The sequence below is a fragment of the Pollachius pollachius genome, assembly GCF_949987615.1.
Source record: "Pollachius pollachius genome assembly, chromosome: 14".
Lineage (NCBI taxonomy): Eukaryota > Metazoa > Chordata > Actinopteri > Gadiformes > Gadidae > Pollachius > Pollachius pollachius.
Window position 1 is genome coordinate 5,406,194 of NC_136947.1, and position 21,483 is coordinate 5,427,676.

A 21,483-nucleotide genomic window follows, 5' to 3' on the forward strand; every position below is an offset into this window, starting at 1 on the left:
GAAAGCAGAAAGAAGTCAGAACAAAAAATACAGGCCAGAAGAAGGGAGCACGGAGCAGCTACAGTGTGTGCTCCCGGTGTGGTGCCAGTGGTATGATAGAAGCATCTGCAACACGCCCACTCGCTCGATGGGAATTCTCTGGCCTGTACAATTGGGAACTGCTAGATTTAACTCTCCGGAGGGCCGGATTCTGACATTTTTGACACACGGATTCTGACACACATTCATCCCCACCATGTATTATATGGGGAAGTACAGACTTTCGGTCTAAAAGTTCGCTATTTAACTGAGCTTCCCTTTTCCTTCAAAAGTAGGGCACTTTTTATACCTCTCCAACTATGAATGTTTTCACACTTCACACTACACACTACACACTACACACACACATGCACACACACACGCACGCACGCACGCACGCACGCACACACACACACACACACACACACACACACACACACACAGACACTTTAGTATTTAACAAGGCGAATAGCCAGTGAGTCAGTGAGCCGGCTGGGACTTGCAGTCAGCTGGGGTGTGCTTGTCCTCATGCATCCCCAGCATGGGGTGTGATAGCTAGCTGCCCATATAAACCAGTCAACCGCCAACTATAATAATGACTTCCAGCACTCGCCTTCCTCATTTCCTGTTGTAGGGGAGGGAAAAAAGTGCGAAGGCGTCGCAGTCGGAGGCCTCACACAGACATTTAGTCTCACTTGAGATCACTGGATATACACAGACACTTACTCTGGTGAGGGAGCTCTTGGCCGTCGAAGGGCTAAGGCCTCACTTTGATATGCGATACGCTGAAGAGCTTTGAACACGTTTGTTGTCTGTTTCTGCAGGTCGAGACAGATGTGAAACAACGCTAACACAATCCTGTGCTTTCACTTCGTGACGCTCCGGGGAACAGAATCGTCACCACCCCAGTTCATCTCCTAATGGGGGCCTGATGACCTCCTCTTATGTCTTCATGACCTCATGACCTTATGACCTCATGATCTCATGACCCCGCCCCCTTCCCCCCCATCTTGACCTCTGTGTTTACGCACACATGAACTCACACACACACACACACACACACACACATGAAGTGTACATGCAGTGGACAAGCACATATATGCCCATACTGCACTACTGATGTGGTATGTACATACATATACTGTACCGATGGCGGTGGCGTTACTTACCAAACTCCAGGTCATCGTTGGGGGTGTGCTGCTCAATCTGCTCCATGCACTTCTCACGTTCCCGCTTGATGATGCAGTGTTCTGAGTACGAGACCACCTGGGACACACCGATTCACACACACATACACGCACACACACACACACACACACATACGCACACACACACACACGCACACACACACACGCACACACGCATAGACATTATATTAATAAACCTTTTAAATCTGTTGCAGTGATGGGTCAGAGAAACCATAAAAGGGGACATATTATACCACCAGGTGTGAGTGTGATTAGCCTAACAAGCCGTTTCGAAAATCTGCCCCATACGACATCACTAGTGGGCGTGTCCACCTAGATCTGTACTGGATAGATCACCAGCCTACCCAGTGGACTGAAGTAAACGTTGCTCATCTATCCAGCACAGATCTAGGTGGACACGCCCACTAGTGATGTCATAGGGGGCAGATTTTCGAAACGGCTTGTAAGGCTAATCACACTCACACCTGGTGGTATAATATGTCCCCTTTAATGTAACACTCTCCCCCCTCCCACACAGAAATATGCACACTCATACATGGAAATTCTCACTGCCTTTACAAAGCATAAACAAAGAAGGGCACTTACAAAAAACACACACATACACACACACACACACACACATGGAAATTATCACTGCCTCATAGCATCGACAAAGAAAGGCCGAAATGGACACACACAAGCACACACAGACATGCACACACACACACTCCACGCACTTGCACGATACAGGTGGCATATTTATCCACGTAGCCTTATCAATGGCTTTCACCTTCTTCATCACTCTCTCTCTCTCTCTGTTTCCTCTCTGTTCATCCCTACTCCCCCACCATGATAGGATAAGCATAATATAACTCACCCTTCCCCTGACCCTTGTCTGACTCATCTCTCTGTTTCTCTCTCGCATCTGTTTCTCTCTCGCATCTGTTTCTCTCTCTCTCTCTCTCCCTCTCTCTCTCTCTCTCTCTCCCCCTCTCTCTCTCTCTCTGTCTCTTACTCTCCCTCTTTCTATCTCTCACTGTCCTTTTCTCTTCCTCTTTATTTATCTCTCTCTCTGCTCCACTCGCCCTTTCTGTCTCCCTCCCTCCACCCCCCTCTCTCTCTTTATCTCCCTCTCTGTATCTCCCTCCCTCCACCCCCCCTCTCTCTCTATCTGTCTCCCTGTCTCCCCCTCCACCCCTCTCTCTCTCTATCTCCCTCTCTGTCTTTCCCTCCCTCCATCCCCGTCTCTCTCTTTATCTCCCTCTCTGTCTCTCCCTCCCTCCACCCCCCCCTCTCTCTCTATCTCCCTCCCTGTCTCCCCCTCCACCCCCCTCTTTCTCTCTATCTCCCATGGCCTTCACTACCGCCATCCAGGGAAAGATGTTACCTTCTGATTCCATTCTACTGTCGCTCCTTTCTCTCTATCTCCATGTCTCTTGACTCTTCCTTTCTATTCGTTCCCCTCGTCCCTTTTTGCCACCACGCAATCTCTGCATGTCGTGAGGAACGCGTCCCCTCCCTCTCTCCCTAGGTTTATCCACTATTGAGAATTGTTTCATGTCATGCAACTGTAATTGACAGGCAAGATGGATTCCCTGACCAATCACTGAAGAGATGCCCGGACTGGTTGGAAATTAGGCGGGAGCTGTCTGAAATCTGAATGATCGAATTGAAAGACAGGTGCAGCAAACTCAATTTATTCTCACAGTGCATTTGACACACTAATAGCTTAAGGATGGCTATGCCATTTCTTTAAAATGCCACTCAAACAATAGCTCTAAATCCTACCTACAGCACCTTTAACAATTTAATTTCCTAAAAACAACCTGCTGTATCCCCCTCGATATGCATGTTGGTTTGGTGGGTTTTTCTTGGCGAAGCGGCAGGTGTTTGTCACTACTGGAGGGGTAGAAAATGTGCCAAAGACCTTGTTGTTCCAAGTTGTTGATAGTGTTTGATACCTATTACTGTAATGAACGCCACACCACAGGCATTGTTGCAGTGAGAGGGAGAGAGAGCTCTTTGTATCGCCTAATAAGCATCCACGTTGCTAAGCAGCAAAGGGTTCTGTGAAGCCTGTCGCCAACATGGGCAACGGAGGAAGATCAGGCCTTCCAGGAATTGGAGGGAAATTTAGAGCGTGGTAGTTGGCACGGAAGGCAAGATGGAGCCTGGGACCGGTTAATGAATAAAGAATGTGAGAGTAGCCGAGATATCAGGGTTATATTTGTTGTTGTTTTTGCGTTGGCTTGGTTGTGACTTTTTGTTAAATGTTTTTTTGCATGTAACTCCGCTGGGAAGAATTCAGGGCTTTTGCAATGTATAAAAATATGATACAATACATGCCAGCTCACTGTGTACTTTGTTGTTCTCATTGTTGTGGGTTTACCTCACCGGGGTTACTCACACACTCACAAAACTCAACCCAAGTGGTCATTGAGCGGAACTCAAGTTTACACACACACACACGCACGCACGCACGCACGCACGCACGCACACACACACACACACACACACACACACACACAGACACACACACACACACACACACACACACACACACACACACACACACACACACACACACACACACCAGCCCGTAGTCTAAGCAAGGACCTCTGTGATTAAAGACTTTGCAGTACTTTCCCAACAGAAAAAAACTGCAATTATTTTAATTTGTTCCTTCATCTTCCCTTCCTCTTCCATTGCGTTTGTTTCCCCTTGTCCAACAGTCGCTTTCCAACCTACTGTTTATTTCTGGTTGAAAACAGATGCATGCACGGATAAAGCATTTATGTCGCAGTGCCAGAGCCCTGCTTCAGGGTCTGGGGGTTGTTTTTGTGTTCCTTTTCCAGGACCTGATAACGTAACAGCCTCAATCCCTGCTGCAGATAGAGCACATAATGAACTCGATACTATGGACCGTGAGGACACGTGGAATATACACTAAACACACACACCGTACCATACGCCACCACACACGCACACGCGCACACACACACACACACACACACACACACACACACACACACACACACACACACACACACACGCACACGCACGCACGCACACACAAAAACGGCTTCCAATTGTACTTCTTACATTCGCCGTTATCTTAAACCATGCTACTAAGTAAAACAACAGAGATACGTGTTTAAGGCGTCTCATGCATAATGCACAATACCGGCTAACCAATTGCAAAACGAGACTACTTCACAAACGTTTTAAAGGTTGTCATGTTCACCAACACTGGGCTGGGGGCCACCTTCCTCCTACTCCTCTTCCTCCTCCTCTCTGTTATTCGAGGCAGTGATCACAGTTCCTGGGAGCAGATGGACTGCCAGTCCGCTGGTTAACCCACCCACCAGCCCCTGCTCCCCCCTAACAGGCACTCGGTTGCCCTGAGACCGACTGCTGATCCACACTGGGGGGTGGGGGGGGCGTATGCTGATGTGCTGATGTGGCATTATGTGCCAAATTGCCTCTCCGTTGCAGAGCGGCTGTAGCCAGCAGCCCCCACGATATGAGAGACTGACAACAGTCCTAAAGATGGCAGCCGAGGAGAAGCAAGCGTTGATGGAGGAGCAATATCCTGCATACACACAGGCACGCACGCATGCACACGCCTAGCACACCGCCACACACACACACACACACACCACCACACAAACACACACACACCACAGCCACATAAATGTTTACTTGCACCTTTTTCACACGTTATTTACTTACCAAGGGCAGCACAAAGATAGCAGCAAGCAGGATTCCTGTCATTGTGTCCCGTGAAGTTGATCTCTCGCAGAGTCTGTAGGGCCGTGTGTGTGTGTGTGTGTGTGTGTGTGTGTGTGTGTGTGTGTGTGTGTGTGTGTGTGTGTGTGTGTGTGTGTGTGTGTGTGTGTGTGTGTGCGCGTGTATGTGTGGGTGTGTGTGTTTTTCACAGGGATGCTGTGATAACCCTCCTTTGGACGTTGGCACACTTTAGCATGGAGAGGGCCTCTGTAATATACAGACACACAGACACAGACACAGAGATATGAGGGACTGGACGGGGGTGACTCTACCCCCCACCCCCCCGGGAGCTCTCCATTATACTTCACGGTTAAAACACTCCTCGCAGGGAACTAGCCCTAGCCAAACTACGAGGACAAATTAACCAGCGTTTTCAAATGCCTGAGTCAAAGTGGATAACGGAGCCCTCCATGAAAGCACACACTCCACTCTGAGAGACCGTGGTCCGATAAGATCATCCCAAAAGTACACTTGGCAGTCGACGCCGTATTTGCTCTGTCCTCTGTGAACCATTTGTTGACCTGTTTGTTGTTGTGATTATCCTGCGATATTACAGCGGTTAATTGCTGTAAGCAGGCTGATTACCGTTTTTTTTGTAGCCTCAGCTAGGCAGCCAACGTGTTTACATTTCATCCAGCCGGACATTCCCAAAGAGACGCTGATTCGCGTTGTGGTGGTAAGGTATAGATCTTTAGAGGTGACATTTCAACGGCCAGGGGCCTCAGTGGATCGGGGCATACTGTGAAAGAGTCTGGCGCCGACGGAGCTAAAGGAAACGAGTGAGTCGTGCACAACATCGAACGCATGCGTCAAGTCCCTTTGGTGCACAGCGCTGTCTGCCGCTGTCCACCGAGTCTGAACACACATTCTCCTGATAAGGTTAGCGTGAAGCAGGAAGGGGTCAAGTTAAGCACAATCCCAATTCATTAGGGAAGATGAGGGCCTGACTTAGCGTTGCTTACTGAGCCATAGTGCCTGTGTTTCATAAAAACCCATCAATAATAGCATTCATCTGAGTTCATCTAAGGAAAACCTGGATAGCATAAACGTCCATACTGTATAACTGCAGTGAGAAAATGGACGGAGCTAATAGAGAGAGGGATTTCTGTGATAAGCCTTTTTAACAACAACTGAAAACCCCCACAAGGAACCACTCATAAGATGGACGTGGATGTTGTTGCGCACTGAGCAGGCAACAGCATCAAAGAGAGAGTTGACGGAGCTGGGAAACAGAAATAGCTAAATGCTAACCACCACCCCCATATCTTACTCATCTGTAAGACCTTTGCAGCGGAATCACAAAACAACAAATGTAGCAAACTCGAGAAATAAAAACAGCACACAAGCACGATCGATACATACTTTCAAGAAGGTAAAAATACACAATAGGCATTGTGTAATGCTACGTATTTTGTATATTTTGGGGTGTAAACATGCACAGTAAACACATATGTTTAAGTGAAACAAAGCATAAGCCTAATGTGTACATATAGTTAAACCAGAAGAAAGCAAGATAGAGAAACAAAAAGGATAGATACAGGATTAGATAAAGAATGAACATGGCAACGTTAAAGTTTTCATGACTAATCCTATCTGTTTGGGGTATTCTTGAAAACTGATTTATACAGGAAATGGCTGCTGAAATGACACACATGTGAACACAGATGGAGGTTTTTGAACAGCATAAGTCATGACAGCTAACTTATGCTGGGGCTCTGAATCAGAATTTTAAAGGAAATAAAGGGTTCCTGTATCTTAACACAGGACACATCCCAGTAGAGAGGTCTTGGAGACACTATAAGATGGATGTGATGAGCAAACACTGCAAATAGATCAGGTTGGGGAAGGGAAACAGGCATTTGCAGTGCAGATGCATTTGACACAAACACACAGTCAGACAGATAAACAAAGACACACACACGTAAACATCCATGCATACACACACACACACACACACACACACACACACAAACACACAAACACACACACACACACACACACTCTCTCCCTCTCTCTCTCTCTCTCTCTCTCTCTGGCCCACACTTTTACATATACCTCCACAAACACACACACAAAAAAACACATGCATGGGGAGAGAAGTATATAGCCTAACGAACAGATAGATATATAGAGAGATAGAGTGAGAAAGGGCGAGATAAAGAGAGAGCGTGTGAGCGACAGTGAGAGAGAGAGAGAAAGAGAGAGAGAGGGAGAGAGAGAGAGAGAGAGAGAGAGAGAGAGAGAGAGAGAGAGAGCCTGAAACATTACATCAATTAATTTGCATATTACAGACAGAGCTTGATCCTCCTGAAAACTCCCATGTGGGATTTCTCTGGAAGCAGCGTTCATAAATATGTATTTGAGAATAACAACACCATCTACCTTATATAGCAAGCACACGACGAGAGCTTCGTATGGATGCTCCTCTGGTATATATTCGATTACATTTTTACGCATAGTGGGCACGGTTTATGTGTGCGTTGAATTCCTCCAACATGAGGTGGTTTAAATAATTGATCAGAACTAGTTTGGACGGATCCCAATTCAACGAGACAATCATTTCAATTAACCCAACTGCAAGCGAGCGGTTCGGCTGTAGAGGCTGGTGTGGCTGTCAGAATGCAATAATGCTGCAGTTCACCATGGTACAGTTAACATTTCGTCCTATGTCGTAAAGACTCTGACCTCTATGGCGGGGGTTTCATATCTTTCTTAGACAACTGACTATTAGCTTTCTTTAATTCTAGCGTACAAAATGCGTGCACAGCGCAAAAGGGAAGAAGGCGACAATCCTATAGTAACGAATAACCTAATACCATGCAGAGCATATGCAATAAAAATTAATTAATTCCAGATCAATTAGTTCCTTAAACCATCAGCCATTCCAAAAATTAGAAAACGACATATAAACATATAGCGCATACGAGATCTCACCAAACAAGCCGTTCGAGAAAGAAGTAAAACAACACAAAAAAACATTCAATGTGAAATGGAAAAATAATCTTACGTATCACTACTACCAGTGGAAAAAAAAACATAGGACACTTGTCAAGGAGCAATTGAGATGCGAGTAAAAGAGCGCACCATTGCTGTAGAAAGACAAAAAAGGCGAACTTACCATTGCGTAATCTCTCCTCTGAAGCAATGTCGGCATAAAGCCACGCGCTTGATCTGGAACACGTGCGATATTTTATTTATTCTTCTGCTAATTGTTTGGCGGTAAGGATAGCGCGTGCTCCGCTGTCCCTACAAGAGATGCGCGCGTCTCAGTTGTCGTGTGGAAATGATAGGTAGTGGTGCTCGTGCTGCCTGCCGCAGCGCGCGCTCACCGTGTTGGCTGCCGCTGCGCCACGAGGAGGAGGAGGAGGAGGAGGAGGAGGAGGAGGAGGAGGTATGCATTCCTAGGAGATTTGTTTTTGCCAATCAGTAAAGACAGCACACGATTTAACTATGGCCATACAGGCACGCAACGAGAATAATCATACAGATATCGATTGTGGCATGCCTCGCCGGCTGGCTCTCTGACTGTATCGCACTGACTGTATCCCAGTGACTACCTCACTGATGTGATGCACAACGCTGTAGGCTACTTCCAATACGAAGCAAGGCTTATGCATAGCAATGCGTAATTAATTAATTTATACCACAAAACTTTACGCATGTTTATAGATTCAGGTTCCTAATCATGATCTAGGCCACGCATCACTTACCCATCGCCACTGGTGTCTCATCAAATTCTTCTATATGTTTGACATCTAGAGATGTTCAGCACCATGGAGTGTATGTTCAGCACCATGGAGAGGGAGCAGGGGTCGTGGGCCTGGGACCTCCTCAGGCACTGGAGGGTAAGGGGGCGGTGACTGGAGGATGTCATTAGTCCATCAGAGCGGTCTTCAAAGCATTCAATACACAAATGGGCAGTCCAAGAAACAGACAGACAGGTAGACAGATAGATAGATAAACAGATAGATCCATAGACAGACAGACAGACAGACAGACAGACAGACAGGCAGACAGATAGATGCATAGAATAGATAGATAGATAGACAGACCGAAAGGTAGACAGACAGACAGACAGACAGACAGACAGACAGACAGACAGACAGACAGACAGATAGATAGATAGATAGATAGATAGACAGACAGATAGATAGATAGATAGATAGATAGATAGACAGACAGGTAAAAAGATTGACAGACAGACAGACGGACGGACGGACGGACGGACGGATGGACAGACAGACAGACAGAAAGACAGACAGACAGACAGACAGACAGACAGATAGACATATAGATAGATAGACAGATAAGACAGATAGACCGGTAGATAGATAGATAGACAGATCGATATACAGTATATATATATATATATATATATATATATATAGATATCGATATAGATAAATAGATAGATAGAAAGGGAGATAGATAGACATATATAAAGATAGATTGGTCTGTATTAATTGGTTTGTATTATGAATTGATAAACTAATTGATGGATTGACGGCATGCATGCATGAATCATTGATGGTTCCTCTCCCATGCTGTGCTCAGTGGGAGCCCAACGTGTCCAACAGTTCTGTTATCGATGCAGATTAAAAGTTAGCGGTTGAAGTTATCCCATGCAAAAGACCAGGATATTTTTCAGGCAGCGTCGTCGAGGTTTGAGTGAGGGCTGTTGTTGCAGCAATGATTGATCACCACACAGCTGGGGCCAAGGTATGGCCAGGCCATCAATCAATGGAGCATGAGTCATATTAAAGCTGTTCTCTGTGTGGATCAACTCAGAGAACAGAGCAGGAAATAGCTTGCACACTGCAGCTGAGACAGCCCACCACTTCCCAACAGGTCCCTCCACAAAGATATATATATATATATATATATATGTATAAATATATATATTAGGAAAAAAACAATCACACTTGTAGAAATAACTGGTGATTGTTTGCCTTTTTGAATTGTTATATAGTTGTTTTTTAATCATCCCTCAAGGAAACATCGTCCATTGACAAAAAAACACCACATTCCTTCTCCTTCAGTAGTGCAGCTATTTCTATCACGCTAATAGCAAAAAAAAGTTGGAATCTGTTGTTGCCATGGCGAATGCTTAACCTTCAACCAGCTTCTATAGTTGTGTCCATTTTTTCAGTTTCTGAATGAACGTATGAGGTATGTAAGCAGTCAGACACACACTGACACAGAAAGTAGGCTTCTGTTTGTGTCATGAATCAACACAACAAATCATTGCACTCTATCTTCCATCTTCTTCTGGTCATCTGTGGATAGTGCTGCTTATCAGATAATTATCAGATAGTCTCCCACAATGCATCATTGTCCATTCACCATCCTACAAGCTCCTGGTTCCGCTTCCTCCATGTGTAGGGAGACGGACAAAATGATACACATACATTTAAATAGCTGAATAGAGAGACAGACAGACAGAGAGACAGAGAGACAGATAGATTATGAGACAGACCGACAGACAGACAGAGATAGATAGAAGGAGCTTAGCCAAAGCTTAGCCTAGCCATGATGTATGTATATATATATATATATATATATATATATATATATATATATATAAATATGTATAGATAGACAGACAGAGCGACATTTTCACAGATGTAAAGATGGACAGAAAGGCAGACATATGGACTGATGTATAGATAGATAGACAGACAGACAGACATATGGACCGATGTATATATTGATAGATCATCTAGATGTGTCTTACTGGTGACCTAATAGCTTCTCGTTGGACCATTTCCTGCTCTGCTCGTACCTACCCAACACCACTGTAACATGTGTGCAGACCGGAATACCATTCAGCTACATCACCTCTGCAAGCCTTCTGAACCCGCTAGTTATTTGATTACAAGCGTTTCTGTTCATCGCGGCCTTGCTTCCTTAAGGCTCCCACACCCTTCCCCCCGCCCCCCTCACACACTACTACCCCTTAGTGGAGTCTGTGGGATGAGACTGCAGCGTGGAGGATGCCTACTCACCCTGGTGGCTCAGAAACTGGGGCTGGCTGCAGAAATCGATATTATCCTAATATAATCTGAATGAAAGATCTCATATCGCTCCCAGCCCTAGGAAGTGTCCCAGCCCTAGGAAGTGTGTGTGTGTGTCTCTGCTTTGGATTGTGTGTATGTTTGCTTTTTTTTTTTTTGATCTTATGCATGTTGTTATGTTATGATATTACACACAGGCAGAAGTAATCCGTAATTGAACCGACTGATTACAGGACTACGGGACCTGATTGTATTGTAAGAGAGTGTAGTGATGGTGAACAGGGCTGCACAATCCTGGGACACCGGACGACTTAGAGGGAATTAGTGGTTCTGCTCTGCAGTTTTTTTGTTTGTTTTTTTGTCAAGACGACACAGAGGCACACACTCGAGGGTATGTGTGATCTCCTGCTCCTCAACTCAATGATTCTCACCACAGGACCACCCTCTCTCTCTCTCTCTCTCTCTCTCTCTCTCTCTCTCTCTCTCTCTCTCTCTCTCTCTCTCTCTCCATCTCTCTCCCCCCCATATCTCTCTCTCTCTCTCTCTCTCTCTCTCTCTCTCTCCATCTCTCGCTCTCTCTCTCTCTCTCGCCCCCCATCCCTCTCTCTCACTCATTCTCCCTTTAAATTCCTCCCTCCTTGTCCCCCGCCTGCACCTCATCCATCCGTATTAAACACGGTGTCTGTTTTTCCCATATTTTGCCTGTTACCGTACAACCATAAAATTGGCGGCGTCGCCATGGCAACCCGCCTCCAATGCATTGCGGGACGGGATCAGCGAGGGAAGGGGTGTCGAGCCCACCCATAGACCTGGATCTCTACCATGACTCAGCAGGAGACCAGACAAGACCCCCCTCCCCCTTGCCGTCTCCATGTTCACTGTACCTCTCTGAATGGGGGAAATGACAGTGATCATTGAATAAAACAGTTGTCTCCTCTCTATGAGTAAAGTAAAGGCTGTGATCAAAAACAAAATAGGATTTTTTTTAACTCAGTTCAGGATCGGATTGAGCAGATGAAGTGACGAGAAGCACATTTTATATTAGTGGGATGTTTTTCGGGATATTCAATTTTATTTCAAACGCGAGACGTGTTTTAACCAAGATCACTCTTAACGTCTGCTGCGAAATGCAAAACCAAAAAAACGGTGCACTTGGACGTCCATTTTCAGTGCTCTTTCCAGCAGTGGAGAGCGATCCGCCGATGGCCGATTACCTTTAATGTGTCGCTGGCTGTGTGGAGCGACTCGCTGGAGCGGACAGCCATAATTGTAGGGTGTCAGGCTAGAATGTCGCAGCACACTAAAGTGTTCTCTAATGAATGGCGTGTGTCATCGCCATGTCCCTTCCTTTATGACGGGAGAAAGGGGGCTGTCAGGCCGAGCCTCAGCCCTCCCTCTCATCGGGACTTGATGAGAGCGTTTGTTTGTGTGATGAGGATGTTTCGTGACTAAAGTGTTGCACTGCTGTTTCTGTAACTTCAGATTCAGGTTTAAGTACAGTGTTTTCTAGATTTCGAGAAATGTGTTGTATGTTACTTTGAGTGATTGTTGTCTTGCCTATGGGGCGTTCATTTTGTTTGTTTGGGAAGAGTTGTTGGACTTCAGCACGCGGGGAACTGAGAATCCCGTCAAAAGACACACAATTAGACGCAATCAAGTAAAATCCCAGAAATGTCTCTGTGTGTTTGCGTGAGTGTGTCTGTGTGTGTGTGTGTGTGTGTGTGTGTGTCTGTGTGTGTAAGTCATTCGCTCTGGCAGCATGTTCCTCCTGTCACCATGACAACAAGAACATGTTGTTCTTTTCATCTTCCAGGGCTGATAGAACCCTAGCACCGGCAGAAGACGTGTGACGTAATGCCCCGCGTCCTGTCAAAAGAAAACTGCAACATTGTTGGAAACGCACAATTTGTGTGTCTTTTCGTAAGGTGTTGTGAAGAATTCTGAAGACACAGTGTGCCACAGTCCACTGTAGCGTTCCCGTACCACGCATGCTTTGGAAAGGCATTGCTAATTGCTCGGTTTCCAGGGCCGATCCATTCTTTAAATTATAGTACATTTAATGACGAATCTCGATGGCTGTTCTATTCCACATGCTACGCCTTAGTCTCTCCGTGCACCTCGTGATCAAGTGGTCATTCTAGCATGCTGAAAGAGCCCAGCTGTGTGCCTAAAGGCCTCACAGCTGGCCTTCTCCTTCTTTTCTTCCTCTTTCTGATGACTTGTCTTGTAATTAGTTTTCTTAGACACAATCACAGTGATTAGCGAGGGGGGAAACATGGCCACCGTCACAAACGCCCCCATCGCTAGTAAACTGCATCACCAGGCTGGAGATCAGATGTTTGTCCAAATAAGACGGTTCACAGTACAGGTGATTTGTATCTACATTGAGGTATAGTGAAGACGTCGTCAGGGCGCAGACTTCAGCTGGTGTATTCATAGGCAGTTTCACTGCCTCAAAAGGCCCACATATATACTACGTAAACTATCCAGAGATATACAGTGGGGCAAAAAAGTATTTAGTCAGCCACCAATTGTGCAAGTTCTCCCACTTAAAAGGTGAGAGAGGCCTGTAATTTTCATCATAGGTATACCTCAGCTATGAGAGACAAAATGAAAAAAAAAAAAATCTAGAAAATCACATTGTCTGATTTTTAAAGAATTTATTTGCAAATTATGGTGGAAAATAAGTATTTGGTCAATAACAAAAGGTCATCTCAATACTTTGTTACATGCCCTTTGTTGGCAATGACAGAGGTCAAACGTTTTCTGTAAGTCTTTACAAGGTTTTTACACACTGCTGCTGGTATTTTGGCCCATTCCTCCATGCAGATCTCCTCTAGAGCAGTGATGTTTTTGGGCCTTCGCTGGGCAACACGGACTTTCAACTCCCTCCAAAGATTTTCTATGGGGTTGAGATCTAGAGACTGGCTAGGCCACTCCAGGACCTTGAAATGCTTCTTACGAAGCCACTCCTTCGTTGCCCGGGCGGTGTGTTTGGGGTCATTGTCATGCTGAAAGACCCAGCCACGTTTCATCTTCAGTGCCCTTGCTGATGGAAGGAGGTTTTCACTCAAAATCTCACGATACATGGCCCCATTCATTCTTTCCGTCACACGGATCAGACGTCCTGGTCCCTTGGCAGAAAAACAGCCCCAAAGCATGATGTTTCCACCCCCATGCTTCACTGTAGGTATGGTGTTCTTTGGATGCAACTCAGCATTCTTTCTCCTCCAAACACGACGAGTTGAGTTTTTACCAAAAAGTTCTATTTTGGTTTCATCTGACCATATGACATTCTCCCAGTCCTGTTCTGGATCATCCAAATGCTCTCTAGCAAACTTCAAACGGGCCCAGACATGCACTGGCTTTAGCAGGGGGACATGTCTGGCACTGCAGGATTTGAGTCCCTGGCGGCGTAGTGTGTTAGTGATGGTAGCCTTTGTTACTTTGGTCCCAGCTCTCTGGAGGTCATTCACTAGGTCCCCCCGTGTGGTTCTGGGATTTTTGTTCACCGTTCTTGTGATCATTTTGACCCCACAGGGTGAGATCTTGCGTGGAGCCCCAGATCGAGGGAGATTATCAGTGGTCTTGTATGTATTCCATTTCCTAATAATTGCTCCCACAGTTGATTTCTTCACACCAAGCTGCTTACCTATTGCAGATTCAGACTTCCCAGCCTGGTGCAGGTCTACAATTGTGTTTCTGGTGTCCTTTGACAGCTCTTTGGTCTTGGCCATAGTGGAGTTTGGAGTGTGACTGTTTGAGGTTGTGGACAGGTGTCTTTTATACTGATAAGGAGTTCAAACAGGTGCCATTAATACAGGAAACGAGTGGAGGACAGAGGAGCCTCTTAAAGAAGAAGTTACAGGTCTGTGACAGCCAGAAATCTTGCTGGTTTGTAGGTGACCAAATACTTATTTTCCACCATAATTTGCAAATAAATTCTTAAAAAATCAGACAATGTGATTTTCTGGATTTTTTTTTTCATTTTGTCTCTCATAGCTGAGGTTTACCTATGATGAAAATTACAGGCCTCTCTCGTCTTTTTAAGTGGGAGAACTTTCCCAATTGGTGGCTGACTAAATACTTTTTTGCCCCACTGTATATAGTGCTTGAATATGCATATACGTTTAAACATTAGCTATAATAAAGCTTATTACAGCATCTGAGGACAGAGAAGCACGTTCACTTCAAGTCATGAGACACTGCTTTGGTTGGTTTTGTTTTGATCAAAGAGCAGAATGTCCTCAGCGCTTCTGAACGGCCCAATATCAATGGCGCCCGTATGGGAGGAGATCTGAGTCTCGGCCTTATTATGTGCAATACGGATACTGGAATGAGTGTTTCCTTGAGAAACAACATTGAACACACTGGACCGGATCCAAACTGCTCCTCTTTGATCGTCTGCCTTGTTTGATTTACAATAACAACAGTGTTGATTAGTCTCTGGTGGTCTAGCTTATGTATTTTGGCCTGTCATAAAAACAACCTCAGACATATTTGTTTAATGACAGAAACACGGCGAAAACAAAGCGTCACCAAAAAGCCGGCCTTGCTTTGGTTTCCTAAACGTGGTTAAATTGACAAATGAATCAAATAACCCAAAGCTGCATCGCAAAGGCAGCCGTTTATTGTTATTGTTAGAGGAACGGGTTCGAGGCATTATCTTGCTAGCCGGTGGCACAGAGCAGTAATCACAGGGGCAACGTATAAAGGAGGCAACGTACTGTCATGTCTCTTACCAATGGAGCCAACATCTTCAAGCTAGGCACGATGCTGCGGGGAGGGTCAGCCAGGACGGCTCTCATTTACATCACAGAAGACATGAAAGAAAGAAAGAATGATTGATATGAAGTGGAGGAAAATGCACAAGAACTTATAATCATAACCGTTTTCCATGCATCAAATTAATTTCGAAAAAAAAAATGCTTTCATAGAACGTACATGTTAATGTTTGACATTGTGGCATTCAAATCTCAATCAAAGATTTTAAATATGTCATCAATGCAATAACATATCATATTGGGGATATTTGTACAATATACATTGATCTCGTATGATTGACCTTACATGATTCAATATAGCAGTGAACAATGTGATAGCGTGGTTCAACACTCTATAAAGAGCTATATGAACGTTGTGCAGTGCAGTTCTTCACGTGCTACATGGAGCAAGTAGCGATCAGTTCTCATTGCATGGCTAATCTAGTGATCTAGGCCAGGCTACTCTGATGGAAATGACTGACAATGAAAACTAACGACATTTAGAAACACACACACATGTACACACACACACACACACACACACACACTCGCACACACACACACACACACACACACACACACACACACACACACACACACGTGCACCCACACACACACACGTGCACCCACACACACACACGTGCAGAAATACACATATGCACTTAAAGACACAGATGCACACACACAACCATACACACTCATAAAGGCACACACATGCACATATATACATGCACACAAAGCATTCATGCATGCACACACACACTTTCCACACACACACACACACACAAAACCACGCACTAAAAGTACACTAGCACTAATCCCTCATTCAGTGCCATAGAGAAACAGATTCTCTCCGGTGTGAAATCTCTGTCTTCCTCTGATTTATTTTTAATGCCTCCATAACATGCGTCTCTGGGAGACGTACGTAGAAAGATCTCCGTGCCGCGGCCTGTTTAGAATGAAAGACAAGCGTGGTGGCGGTGAGAGTCTAAGCAAGAGCAGAATGCTGCAGTGTTCTCCCCGAGATACGCAACGCTGAAGACATGAGACCCTGTGCAGCGTCCAGATCCCCTGAGAGAGATGTGTTCTCACACACACACACACACACACGCACACACACACACACACACACACACACACACACACCTTACACACGCACGGCCATACGCACGCAGGCATGGAAACGTGGCGCACACACACACACACACACACACACACACACACACACACACACACACACACACACACACACACACACACACTATCTCTCTCTCACACACACACACACACACACACACACATACACACACACACACGCAAGAAAGGCCATACACACAAAGGTATGGAAACGGGCACACACACACACGCACACACACACACACACAAATAAACACACACACACACACGCACGGCCATGCGCACGCAGGCATGGATAAGGGCACACACACACACACACACTCACATGCACACATACACACACACACACACACACACACACACACACACACACAAACACACACACACTCACACTCACACACACACACAGCCATATGCACGCAGGCATGGAAACGGGCACAAACACACAAACACACACACACACAGACATACACACACACACACACACATACTCACTCACACACACACACACACACACACACAGACACACACACAGACAAACATAATACACACATACATGCACAGACAAACACAAATACCAAACACACACGGAAAGACACACATTCACAAACACACACACAGACACACACACACAGATGCCCATGCACATACTGTCACACACACGCACACAATCACAATGTCACAAATATATATAAATGTTTGTATGCATTGTTGATGCAAATTATGGAAGTGTTCTTCCTGGCATTTTAGATCATACAACGGCGTATTGACAGAGACTGCTGGAAACCTGGGACAACGCATGAAACAAACGAGCCAATTACGGCTTTTGCCTCAAATCACAACATACGTATCTGGAGAGGAAGTCGGGCAGTAGCGTAGGAGAAAGAAATAATTGCCTGTGTATTAGATAGCAGCAACATTGCAATACCATGCAATGTCATTAGCTGCATATGCCTGGACACGTAGCTGGGACTGGTGGCGCAATAAGGCAGCAGGATTCCAGACGTCAGGGGTTTCTGTGCAGAGGACTTCATGGGCTGACACACAGCTAACCTGCAGCAGAGCATGAGTCATCTGGAAACAGAACTAAACACCTCTCCAGATTAGTGTCAACTTCATCTGTCTGCTAGATAGATAGCAAAGATATAAAAAGAATACAGAAAAATTATCGAGGGACTATTTCATTCCTCTTTTTCCACGATTACCTTTTTTTTTTTAAATAAATATACTGTATTTGTAGCTTGCACTGAATACAAGTAGAGTCATTATTACTAATCATTTGCAGATTTAGATCAGCAGATACAGGATGCTGATGATATCCACATAAATGTACACATGACTATCTCTAATGTATACTGAATAGTAAAAAGCTTTAACAAAACTTTAAGGAAAATAATTGAGATGTTGGAAGTCTGAAGTATAAGTCTCCCAAAAACTAGTGAGACATCAAGCTAGTTAAAGTAGACAGGCAGTATTCAAAACCACCTGTCTACGTCAACTATACCACACCACAAATTGTCTGTCCCCAACATTCAAGCAGTATGTCAATTTCTTAAAAGGTGTCACATTTCCTAAAGGAAAGAAACGTGTGATCTATTAAAAAAAACAGTCAACCAAAGCCGGATTCTGAAACTTTTCCTGCAGCATTCCAAAACCTTGATAAAGAGTTTAGCCTCTGTGATCCGTGAGTCCCGTGTCTCCGTTTACACTGAGACACAGATGCTGTTCTTCCCGCCATGCATGCTAACGGTGCACTGGCAGGTGAGTTTGTCCGGTCTTCTTGAACCAAACCAGATGGCACTGTATCCTCAAAGTCAATAGCAGGTCAAAGAGGTGTTAGTGTCTGGAGACTCTGTTAATAGGTGGGGTGGTGTAATGAGTTTTTGGTGGGAGCCGTTTGGAGCTTATGTCTAGATATAGAAAGACACTGAGACAAAGGGAGCCGCATTTGCATACAAACACATGCAGATGCGTACATGCGTGCACGTGCAGTGCAGTGCACACACACAAACACAGGAATATATGCATCAACGCTGCCTAGTTAAAGACAGTTTTCCAGAACAAAGAAAATTGGTAATAAATGGAAGAAAAATATTGACACACTATATAAATCTTTGAGAAGTTCATGGTAAAACAACCCAAAACAAACAAATACCCAGTGCCAAACCCGCTTTCAATTTTTTTTTGGACATAACCGAAATAAAGAATGATATTGCACTCATGCTTTAGTCAACACTTCCATTCCAGTCAAACCACAGTCAGTTACCCAGTAAAATGTGCTTGGATTCTTGGATTTTTTTGGCTTTAATCAACTAATTTAACTTGGCAGAGCTTGGCCAACATTGTGCAAGAGCTAACATGCATGACTCCAATGATTGTTGTTGCTGTTGTTGGGTTGTATATGGCTAAACCTTGGGTGTGTGTGTGAGGTCATGGCAAAGATTAGAATCTTTCATTTATTTGTTCTTCAGGAAACTGAACAGTTGACTCTTTAAGCTCATTAAGCCAACAGCTGTGCTATCTTTGATTTTTAAACTTGAAGGTTTTCTTGGAAACAGTCTGGCAATAATTTGTCATAATCTGTGCTAAACAGTGGTATCTCCTGGAAGACTGTTTGCACACAACAACATACTTGAAAGACTTTCATTTTTCTTGAACCTGAACTGTGGAAAGCCTACCGCATCTGATTATCATCAAACAATGTTTTTTTTAGTTATGTACTCCAGCAAATAATAATAATGTATACCTGGCTGCATTCCTATATATATTCTCTCTCTCCTTTTCTCTCTCTCTCTCTCTCTCTCTCTCTTCTGTACCTACCGAACTGACAAAAGCTATGCATACTTTTTGGCAGCCCAACCTTTCTATTGTTTACAGTGTTGACATTTCAATTCAATCCATACACAGTCATTTTAGAAAGTACATTTCCCAATTATTTTTGACAACACTTTTAATTGTGTGTAGGTGTGTGTATGCAAATGTATGTGTGTGTGTGTGTGTGTGTGTGTGTGTGTGTGTGTGTGTGTGTGTGTGTGTGTGTGTGTGTGTGTGTGTGTGTGTGTGTGTGTGTGTGTGTATGAGGGCACCCTCGGGGCCCTCTGTGTGCCTTTAAAGTGCTGTGTGGCGGCTGCTATGCCGCCGTCGTAATGAGCCCATGCAGCGTTCACACTGTGCCACCGTCGCTATTTCAGTACTAGGCGGCGTTGACGCACGCAGTACTTCACACGGATGTTGTGATTCATACTCTTGATCGTCGCCAAGTTAGCCAGGAGCTAACTGCATCTCGCACACATGAAGCAGGTAGACTCAGCGTGGAAATAATTAAAGTTGGAGTAATGTCACCATAACTCCAGGCCGAGAGAGGGTCATGAATATTTGTGTTTTTCCCGTGCGACAATAATGTAATTTCGGGCTGCATATGATCTGTGTGTGTCAGTTAACAGTGCCTCGAGCGAGAAGATTAAGAACGTGACAAGAAGAACAAGAAAAAAGACAAGGCGAATGAATATTACATTTTTTGACGAATAATCGGACAAATATCCCAAATGTGCAACGGAAACTAATATCCCTCTATTAGAGGTTTGTCCCCCCCCTCAAATAGGTGTTCTCTATTTTACCGACGGTTAACAAGATGCATACATTTAAAAGATTGAGACAAATAGTGTTGACGTTTGTTAACAGGTAGTGTTGATGTGAACTATGTGTAAAAACCATGATGTGCACCCTGTTATTATTTTCGCCTGGTGGATAGGTTTCAAACTAGCGATTAGCTTGACTAATCAAGCTACACTTCTTGTTGAATGTTCACTGATTTGACATTATTTATTAATTTCTCACGGTATAATCAATGACTCAGACAATAACAAAGCGACAAATTTAAATGTAAGTAAAAAGGTATCATATGGAACTGAAAAAATATACATACTTAAATTTCCAACTAGCTACTTACAAAGTAGGACTCAGTTTAAGCTTTACACTTGAACTTAGATCAGACTAACGTAAGACTGGTGCAACAGGCTGCAGGGATGTTACACAGGATGAAGGGATTACATTGAGTTGTGATACTTAGATCTTGTATTATACTTTTATCTTTTATTTTACTTTTTGTTGCCCCTGTGTTTTGGATGAAAAATAAAATAGTCGTAGACTAGATTCTATGGTGAGTGGAACAAAATAATATCAATGTGTATACTTTTTCATTTAAAGACAAACAAAACATTGCTAGGCTAAGCATTTTGTATGTGTATGCGTTCAAATTGTTTACTATTAATACTATTTACCAGTAAACAGTTCAAATGTGCAAGTGTTTGCAGTTCTGCCGCGCATGATGAGGGTTTGTGGTTTCAATGGTTTGTCGTTTCTAAGCATCCCCAAACTATTCCTGCACCCTGCACAGGAAAATATATAATTAGCACACAGCAGACAGTCAAACGTTTACATAGAAAATCCAACAAACTGTGTGTCGATGAAATGGAATTAAAGAAATAGATAGCTAAAGACGAAGAAAGCAAAAAACAATAACACAAGGCTGATTGGAATGGAATGGAATGGAAACATTTTTTTACTGAAGATTCA

The 21,483-nt window shown here is 44.3% G+C and overlaps 1 protein-coding gene across 1 annotated transcript in view; it reads right to left on the reverse strand.

Annotated features, from left to right (window-relative positions):
- Positions 1-8,257, reverse strand: part of LOC307085833 (pituitary adenylate cyclase-activating polypeptide type I receptor-like) — a 25,735-nt gene extending 17,478 nt beyond the window's left edge. The window contains exons 1-3 of the mRNA XM_079750713.1: positions 8,113-8,257; positions 4,938-5,201; positions 1,188-1,284 (exon numbers count right to left, since the gene is read on the reverse strand). Of these exons, the coding sequence (XP_079606839.1) occupies positions 1,188-1,284; positions 4,938-4,979 (139 nt within the window). The 5' untranslated portion in view covers positions 4,980-5,201; positions 8,113-8,257. The remainder of the gene's footprint in view (positions 1-1,187; positions 1,285-4,937; positions 5,202-8,112) is intronic.
- Positions 8,258-21,483: the final 13,226 nt, after the last annotated feature.